The sequence below is a fragment of the Nelumbo nucifera genome, chromosome 1 (genome assembly GCF_055504915.1).
Source record: "Nelumbo nucifera cultivar China Antique chromosome 1, China Antique-T2T, whole genome shotgun sequence".
NCBI lineage: Eukaryota > Viridiplantae > Streptophyta > Magnoliopsida > Proteales > Nelumbonaceae > Nelumbo > Nelumbo nucifera.
The window spans coordinates 170,734,451-170,744,055 of NC_142649.1; the positions used below are offsets into that span (position 1 = coordinate 170,734,451).

Genomic DNA, 9,605 nt, shown 5'->3' on the forward strand with positions numbered 1-9,605 from the left:
GGATATAATATTAGTATATTACATACAAGTTGGGATTAAGGTAAGGGTATCTGGATTCAGGTTATGGAAAAAAACCCACCCAGCAACAAGAAGCAATGATTCTCACTCGTTTGGGGTGGGGGTTCTGGCCTGTGGTCTGTCGGGTTCGACCCGATCACCCGAACAAACTCATCCAATCCCCAACGACGTGATACCCACCTTTCCTAATTTCTTTTTGATTTTGGAAGACTTAGAAGTTTGAAAAGCCATCTCTCATTTTCAAGATTTCAATTTTCAACTCAACCTATCAATCATTTTCTCGAACCAAATGAGCATTTCTTTCTTTTAATAGAGAGGAGGGGAGGGGGGGACGACGCGGCTTATCGTGATTGGCCCAGTATCCTCAGGGACCCCACGTAGTAGACTGACGTGGGATATCATTATTGGAACAGTATAGACTATAGAAGAGGAATGGGAGTGCTTTAATTGGAAGGGATGACGTGTTCCGGTTGCAGACAAAAGTAGTATTGATTTGTGTTCTTGTGGGAAACTGATAGAAGGTTGGAAGTATTAGGCTATTAGCTACAGGAGGGAGTGATGATGGACAGATAACTAGCACAGCCATGTTTTTCTCATATACACAAATACAAAGACCGCCCGTGGGAAGCACATGGGATGAAAGAGAAAATCTTGAAAGGGGGCAAAGGTGTGTGGCAGAGACGCGATGTCTTTACTCTTTAATGGCTAACCACTTGAGCAGTAGAAGATTGCGTTTATTTCATTTCATGTGGAGAAAGCAAAGCTATGAATTGAAAGAGCGTGAACATAACGTAATTGGGTTGAGGGTATTTGCCTTGCGCTAACCATGTGAAGACATGCGTACCACTGCATCGAGATCGGACATCTTCAGATAACAGAAACTAACTAGTGCCAGTGTGGCTGTGTGGGGGACTGGGGGGGTACCACTCCACTCTACGGCCTACTGTCCGTAGTAGTAGATTCTTCTTTCATTATAAATTTATGTATTCCACCATTACATTATTTTAATGTCTTTTTAAACAACAAAGTTTGAAAGGAAGCCACGTGTTTGATACTGACAATAAAGAGCCAATAGTAGTCCTTTTCAACTACCCTACTTTATAAATGTATCTATATTTTTAGAGAGAAAGGAGAGAGGAGAGAGAGAATCCAATCTCCCTCCCTCTCAGAAACAAAACAAAAAGCTCAAATCTCAAAGCCCAAGGACCCCATAAAAGAAGTAAAAAACGACAAACCTGACTTGCCTTGGCGCTGTCCTGCCCTCTTTTCCACACCCCTTATCATATTCTCCTTATCAAAATCTGATGACGTCCACCAATTTCATTAATCAAATCAATTAAAATTAAACAAACACAGGTCCGCAACGAAGCAAAGAAGCCGCATCAAAACTAGGAAAAAAGCCAATTTCCTAACAGCAAAAATCATCAACAAGAATAACCCAGTAATCTCATCTCTTTATAATAATGATAATGGTGATGATCATAGTTATGATGTTAATTTAGACATGGAAATATTAAAACGAACAAGGGACGCACACAGCGACACCGACCCAATCAAACCGAGTTGATGACACACCCACGTCTCTTGGGGAACCTTTTAGCTTTTCTTCAACACCCCACCTTCCGTGCCATCATGAACCCATTACCCATCCATCCACATCCCTCCAGAACCAGAAAAGGGTAAAGAAGTGAGGAACAAAATATGTAAATAAAAAGGAAAGAATTAAATTGACAGAAAAGAAAAAAAAATTGAGTCACTGTTTTCTTCTATGTGCCAGATATATATACACATCCTTCATCACAAAATATAAGTCATAATTAAAAAACGTTTTCAATATCTTCCAATAAAAGAAATTAACACCCTTCCCTACAACCCCACATAAAAAGGTGGGTCTGGCCGGACTTGTCTTTCCAACTTTTTCTACTGCTGCACTGTCGATCATTGTGCATGCATGCCTACCATATCTGTCTTTTCCATCTTCTCCACTGTATCTGTTCCTTCTCCGTCAAAACCAATCAAACTAATTCTCTCAATCGACCCACGAAAACCATGTTAATTCAGGGTATGAATACAGCTTACACACTATCGGATCAGTTGCTGACGATGATGATGAACCTCCGTAGTGTTCATTCACACAAAATTGCATTCCCCAAACAAAGAATCCTCAAGCTGCCTTCCCCCCAGTCCTCTCCTCCCCCTGCGCACTCCGGACGCTGCTCCAAGGATCTCTTAAAAGCATAGCAGCAGGTCTGGGTTGTACCGCGCCAGCGGTCCCTGACGACTCCAAGAGCGTCTTCTTCGCCTTCACATTCAATGGGTTGCTTCATTCATCTCTTGTCAGGCTGCCAGCAGGCATGCAAATTGTCATTTCCTGGGCAAGAAACCGTGTCTCCTTGATAAATATACAAAGCCCCAACAAAAGTTCCTATTCCGTTTTTCTTTCACCTCAAGATTTCCAATTAGGGGGGGGGGGGGGGGGGGAAGGGAAGAAATAAATAACAAACAAAATCAATCTACTTACCAGCAGGTTGCTTCTGTTCAGCTGGTTTGACAGGTACAGGCGGCACGGCATGTATGTATGGAAAAGCTGCAGACATGAGCTGGTGTGAGTTTCCAGTAGCCGGTGTAGTAAACTGTGCAGCGAGAAGGCTTGGTGGCGGCAAGCCCACTTTCATGTTATTGGCAGCTGCAGCTGCTGCAGCCGCAGCAGCAACCGCTTTTGCAGGATCAGACGTGGCACCAGCTAGTGAGAGGGAGGGAGGGCACAATGACAGCATCCCATTAGATGCAGTCGACCCTTGATGTTGGTGTTGATCAGATCGCCTCTGACAGTAAAATCCAGTAGTGGCGGTGTTGGCGTTCGTTGTGGCGGTGTTCATAGACTGTGGAGACTGAGCTTGCATATAGGCATTGGTGAAGAATAGCTGTGGCTGCTGCAATGCTTGCTTCTGTAGCTGCTGCTGCTGCTGCGACTGGGATTGAGATTTGGAACTAGAGCTAGGTGCACTGGTAACGATGGAGTTGCCAAGTATAGAAGGTACATTCCTTCCACCAACGGGAGAGGACTTCCTGCTGGGCCCTGATGGCGAGTTCTTGCTCTGTTGTTGAGATGATAATGCTGGTGATGGGCCTGTTGTTTTGCTACCCGTAGATGTAGTTCTCGGACTTCCCCCAGCACTCTTAGTAGTAGTTGGGGGTGACCCCACAACGACAGGGGGTGACGTTGACTGGTTAGTGGGAAGCTGTTGTCCTGGGGCGGCCGATTTTGCATTCACTCCAAATGATATCTGTGTGTGGCCTTGAGTCCTGCCCTGCTGTTGAGGGAGATTCTTAATGGAAGAAGTGGTCGATGATGCCAGAGAAGGGGAAGGTATGGGAGAGGCCGTTGCCCTTGCTGAGTTCTTCCACTGGGAAGACTGGGCAGAGCTGCTGCTTTGGATAAGAGCCTGCGAAAAAAGTGTATTTGGGAACTTAGTGGCAACAGAAGAGGCAGGCAGGCGATCAGAGTAAACACTGCTACTACTAGTTGCTGATGTTTTGCTTCTAGCTACTGCTGCCGCTGCTGCAGCCGCAAAATGCTGTAGTTGTTGTTGCTGCATATGTTGTTGTTGTTGCTGTTGCTGCTTCTGAATCTGAATTAATTGCTGTTGCTGTTGCTGCTGCTGCTGCTGCTGCTGCTGAGAATTGGGGTTACTAGATGGGGCAGAAGCAGTAGCCATTGTAGAATTTGTATTGGAACGAGATGCTCTATTGCAATTGACGGGAGCTGAGATAAGGTTGAGAGTGCGAGAGCTATCAAAAACAGCATTGCCTAGAATTGTGGACACTGATGGCTCGGTGGAATCTGGCTTGGAGAAGGCAAGAGACTGCCCAACACTCGCTGGGGCTTTTCCACTCAAACCCTTCTTTTCATCCTCAGCATTAGTTGCTTCACCAGCCTTGGCTTCTTCAGTGATCTGGTGATTCTTCTTTTGATGTGCTACCTGAGCAGCAGCTGCTGCTGCTGCTGCATAGCCATGCCTTACTGTCTCTGGTAGGCTCTGGAAAATTGCATGGTTCTGAGGCATGGAAGAGAAATCAAGCCCCATTGCTGTAGAAGCTCCATTGAAGGAGGCAAAGGACATAGCAAATGCCTGAGATGGAAGGAGTTCCACTCCACCTTTCAATCCATGTTGCTGTGATTGTTGTTGCTTCTCGCCATTACTTCCGGTGCTTCCACCACCACCCAAAGCTGCAGGAGACATCAATGCAAAGTTCTGTGGGTGAAACTGCAAGGCATAGTTCTGGCCATAGATATTCTTCTGAGCATGAGAGACTCTACTATCGGCAGTTGATGGACTATCTTCCCCACCAACTTCTGCCTCAAGTTGGCGAGCCTGATGGGGTGGCGGCACATGCAAGTTCTGCTGCAGAGCCTGCTGCTGGGGAGGTCGATTCTTCGAGGCAGGAAAGTTATGCGAGTTTCCACCACCACCACTGCTGCCACCACCTTGCAGGCGCTGTTGTTGATTCTGTTGATGCTTGTGTGATGATGAGGAACCACTTGATGTGCTCGTGTTCTGGTGGCCCTGTTGGATTGGTTTTGAATGAGAATGAGGTTGTTGCTGCTGCTGTTGCTGCTGAAGTTGAGAGGGATGGAGCATCTGGGAAGAATAGAAAGACCCATTGAAGAAAGTCATTGCCTGAGCATGGGCTCCTCCTCTATAAGGTGGTGGTGCTCCAACATGAGCAGGGATAGGGAATGGATATCCATTGTTCTGTAATATTGCCAAGTACTGAGCATCATTGGCAGGCAGATTTGGATAACTGAAGCTCATGGTTGTGGTAGCAGCTGCTTGCGATGACGAGTTTGCTGGAACACACTGAGCTGAACTAGCTGCACTTGAGGAAGAAGCATTGCTGGTAACAGTAGGAGATTTCACAGGACCCGATCGGTTGGTGGCCACAGTGGCAGCTGCTGCTGCCTGCTGATGACTCAATGGGAAGATGAAAGTAGGACCATGCTAACGCAGAGCAAATAAAATTAATAAATTTCTTAAACCATCACCAGTAAATTATTCAGTGAAGAGGATAGGGACATACCAGCAGATTTCCAGAAGAAGCAGACTGCGGAGCTTGCTGAAGCACATGCTGCTTTCTCTGGGCATCCACAAAGTTGGCTGCAGCCGCTGCAGAGTTCTTATCCTTTGTAGTATGACCAGAAAATGTGCTAGCAACTTGGCCCTTGTCTGAGACCGAGTTCAAATTCCTACCTGGTAAGCTTCCCTGCAATGGGTTTCCAAGAATAGTGGCTTCTGTTGGGGGCACAACATTGAGATTGTATGGTTTGGCCCCATAAAGAGATGCAGAACCAGCCGCTGCATGCCAGAAAGGATTCATCCTTGTAAACTGCTGATGACAGTAGATGTTTCGAGCAATGTGGTAATGAGTTGCGCACCTCTTTTGCCGCTGTTGGGAGAGAAACAAATGGGGTACCTAAATTTTTTTAACACCAGATCACCACAACATCATCAGAGAACTTTTGGTACATCGCCCAAGTGGACACCACATAAAGAAAGTGACACATACCTGTCCAGGCGTCGAAGATCCAGAACTCCCATCCATGGACACAACAGCTTGAAGTGGTGGCATGTATCTGCTTAAGAAGATGGAGGTAATTTCTTAGCTATGAAATATTTATTGTTACGGTTACAATGATAAATAACCAAAACAGCCAGGGAAACATAACAAGGTAATCGGATTCGCACCCCAGAGAAGTAAGCCCGCCTGGCCAGCCCGCTACAGTCATCGGCAACGGCAAAGAGGTGGATTGACCTGAAAACAGAGAAGAAAATTATGAGAAAAGCAAAGATAAGCTGGAAAAAGGAAGCCACTCACTGCGATAACGTGGGGCCAATAAAACAGACACCCTGCATTGCAAAAATTGGAACTTCAAGTAGGTTTACCAGGTTTCTCCGCCTTCAAATCATTTCTTCCAGATTTTGGTTGGGCTGGCGGCGGCGGAAGCGGCTGCTGCTGCTGAACTTGCTGCGCTTGTTGCTGTTTGGTGCCACCAACACTGCAACTTTCCCTATCAACCTTCTCTAAATCAAGTTGCAGATCAAGAACCCTCTCCCTATTTTCAATCGGTTTCTGTGATTCAGGTTCTTCCGCCATTGTCTCCATCTTCTTGTCTTCCAACCCAACCTCCGACGCGTCCTGCTTATCAATTTCATTGACGTTCTCTTCTGCCTGAACCGCAGTCTCCAACTTATGTCCCTGGAATATGACACAGAAAATATTTAACCAAAGATAATAAAAACATAGAGGAAATATATAGAAACATATTTGCAACCTATCGCTCACCAAGAGGTTGTTGGAAAGAATAAAGAGAAGCCTACTCACCGCATCAACATCTTGAGCCATAGATTTAGCATCTGCTACAAAATCGGTAACACCATCCCCTTCTGGAGAAGATTTCAAAGGAGGAGGAGCCTGTATGGAAGAAATTTTTCTAAGTAAAACTTCGTGGAAGAAATAACTGCAAAAATCCTATCTATATATTACGAGAAAAAATCCACACCATCAAGTCGATCTGAAATTTTTCCTCCCGCTTGTTTTCAACCTCCGGTACTGTTGACACCCTGTATGATCAAAAAATCAAAACTTCAGAAATCACATTAACAATAATGGCCGAAGAAAAAACTGCAAAAGGCGACGGATCTATGGTGCTCACGCTTTTGTCGCTGTATTATCCTCAAGATCAACGTCCAATTTCGCACAAGGAGATTCCATCTTCGGCGACAGGATATCCTCCCTCGTCTGAATCGCATCTCGAATTTCTGATTCTTCGACCACGGGCTTAGAATCCGAGATTGTATTGCTCTCTGGCTTACTTGATTCCGATGCGGGTGGTTCCGATGATGATACAGGAGCAGCAGCAGCCTGGGAGGAGCACAAATCCAAAGAAACCCCACCATTTTCCTCGCTTGATCCTGGAATTTTCTCCAATTTTGGGGAGGAAATATCGATTTTTTGAGGCAGTTCATTCTCAACTTTAGCTGCAGAAGATGAAATGGAACCATTTCGGACTGGAAAATGAGAGGGGCCCTCCTCCTCAAACTTCACAGGTCGCGGCCTTTTCCTCTTCGGGGCTGCATATACCAGCATCATCAGACGCAGAAGGTTTTCAATGTAATAACAGAAAAACAGTTGGGAAACGAATCCAACTTTGTTGACTAGTAGTTTAAGATACTCACCCACAGCCGGTAACGGAGTGGCCGAAGTGCCAGAATTCTGAGGTAACAAAGACGACTGAGGTGGCGCGGCCGATTGTGAGATTGAGACCGGAGAGGAAACTCTCGACTTGGCCTCATTACTCGATCCATTGTTCTCCTTTGAATCCAACTTCTGTGATGAATTTAGTGTGATTTCTTCGTTAGAAGGGCACTGTGATTGCCTCTTCAAACCATATAAAACCTCTGCAACCTCGATCTCAATCTCCTGAATTGAAGAGGATGAAGATTTGGCTACCTTCGGTGGCCGGTGCTTGGGTCCAATAGGTTTCTGCCACAAAATCTGAAACATTTAGTGGACAATCTCCAGAGAGATTGAAAAAAAAAGCAAAAGATAGGAACAAAATAAAGAGTAAAACATTAGAAACTAACCATCTTCTTCCGAGCAGAAGCATTGGAAGAAGACGGAGAGATCGGAGCCGGTGATGCTACTGCAACACTTGGTCTCGCCGGTGATGTTGAAGCTTGCCGGTGAAACTGCTCACTACCACCGCCTCCACTTGAGGTCCAACATTCATGTGACCTTTTCGCAGAAGCTGCAAAAAACAAAAGCAATGAAAATTTTTTACCTATTAATTTCCAAGCCAGGAGGACAGCATAGAATATCAGTTCTCTTTTATTCACCCTCCTCATTCCTCATTTCTTTCTTTTTACCTGAACGAGCTTTTCTCGGCACCGACATCTCATCAGGGACCTTCCACGTTGGGGCCGCCCTAACAACCTTTGCAGGCGGAAAGCTCTTCCGATGGTGGTGATTCGAGAGTGAGGACGATGATGACGGATTCGGAGGAAGAATCCGAACAGCACCAGTATCTTCGTCTTCATCCTCCTCGTCATCATCTACACTTTCTTCGGAACTTTCTTCTCCTCCTTCCTCTCTATTACTGCCATGCATCAATCTATCCCCTCTTCTTCGTTTGTTACGACTCGACCGATCTCGATCTCTATCTTTCTTATTCCCTCGATCTCTCAATCTTGCCGTTTCCTGCAATTCCATCGGTCCATCTTCCTCTGTAAATTGAACAAAAAGGGAAAAAAGAAGCAACGTCAAGATCAGAGAAAAAATGAAAAAGTATTGTTATAAACAGTATAAAAGGCAGATCTGAGAAGTCCGAACCAGGAGAATCCCTAAGACTGCTACTCCTCTGTCTCCTTCTTGACAATCCATTTGACGCTGCTAAGGTTCCTCTTCTTGCTTCTCTGTTTCTATCCATCCCTTACCGCTATTTCTCATGAAATCGAATACAGTGAACCATAAACCGATATTCCGACCAAATTTCTACAATAATTCGCCGGAGTTCAATGGAACAAAACTTCAGATTCCGGCCGACCTCGACCAACAAAATGATTCAAGTATCAAACTCCTCTGAACCAGTGAACAAGAAAAAGACGGAAAAAATCTCAGCCTTTACTTATTCTCTCTACTTCCGCCTCGCCTCCTCTCTCCCTCTCCCTCTCCCTCTCTGCTTTTCTTGTCTTGCTTTTCAGCTTGCTCTCTAATCTCATCTCCTTATGGTTTTTCACTCTTCGCGAGCGGCCAAGATCACTTGCTTCCGTCAAAGATTTAATCTTAGCCGTTGAGATCACAAGAAAACCTACGGTTATGGTTGGCTAGTGCCAACATGGCAGAAAAGACGCCGTCGGAGCCTTAGCTCTTCTGAACATTACCGCCACGTGTCAAAGTCTATATCGCTTTTCATCTATCCCAAGCTTCGGTCAGTATTCTTTTTTTTGGGTAGAAAACGGTCAGTATTCACTACCATCCTCTTTTTTATTTTATTTTATTTTTTGGTTTTGTGGGGGTGGGTGTAATTTGTAAAAACCAAAAGACTCACAGCCTTCCTCGACTTTATTCTAATCGCTCGCTTGACGATACCGACAACAGACCGTCAAATGCAGATATATCTCTCCCCTTCCGTACGATTTCCCACTGGCTATTGCCTGTTACTCGGTGCCATGTTAAAAGCTACAGCGCAATCACATGGGACATAAGTAAACGCTTCCCACCGGAAAATATCAGCTCAAGCCGCTCAAATCCATTATTTCCTCCTCCATGCTTTCATTTTCTTTTATTTTATATTTCCAGATTTCTTTTACCATTCTACTATATCTTGTGTCCTTTTTATGTGGAAGTTGACTCCTGGGCCCACCACGAAAGCTACGGCATTGGCACCCGACGGTTTGGATGTTTGTGGAGAATTTGTGGAATTTCATCAGTCGTTGGATTGTAATCTGACGTGGCGTCACATAACGGTGCGCGGAGCCCAATGCACGAAGCACTAGTCCGAGCTGGCACCAAATAACCTGCCTCGA

General features: G+C 45.3%; 1 protein-coding gene across 2 annotated transcripts; it reads right to left on the reverse strand.

Annotated features, from left to right (window-relative positions):
- Window positions 1-1,722: 1,722 nt before the first annotated feature.
- LOC104596504 (protein TIME FOR COFFEE-like) lies at window positions 1,723-8,790 on the reverse strand. 2 transcript variants are annotated; one of them, XM_010257694.3, is made up of 13 exons: window positions 8,410-8,790; window positions 7,947-8,303; window positions 7,665-7,828; window positions 7,257-7,563; window positions 6,734-7,151; window positions 6,581-6,641; window positions 6,403-6,492; window positions 5,964-6,276; window positions 5,766-5,832; window positions 5,587-5,653; window positions 5,101-5,493; window positions 2,540-5,021; window positions 1,723-2,360 (listed from the first exon to the last, which is right to left on the reverse strand). In XM_010257694.3, exons 1-13 carry the CDS (start codon window positions 8,504-8,506, stop codon window positions 2,356-2,358), a joined length of 4,821 nt encoding a protein of 1,606 aa, XP_010255996.1. In that variant the 5' UTR covers window positions 8,507-8,790; the 3' UTR covers window positions 1,723-2,355. The 2 variants fall into 2 exon arrangements, with proteins under 2 accessions (XP_010255996.1, XP_010255994.1); XM_010257692.3 differs by having other exon boundaries at window positions 1,723-2,389.
- Window positions 8,791-9,605: the final 815 nt, after the last annotated feature.

Bases quoted from the DNA above. Each gene is read 5' to 3' on its own strand.
- LOC104596504 (XM_010257692.3), bottom strand. From the start codon at position 8,506: ATGGATAGAAACAGAGAAGCAAGAAGAGGAACCTTAGCAGCGTCAAAT. The intron at 7,564-7,664 runs GTTAGTTTCTAA...ATTTTGTGGCAG, and splicing joins CTTCTGCTCGGAAGAAGATG to AAACCTATTGGACCCAAGCA. The intron at 5,654-5,765 runs GTGCGAATCCGA...CTTCTTAAGCAG, and splicing joins GGCGGGCTTACTTCTCTGGG to ATACATGCCACCACTTCAAG.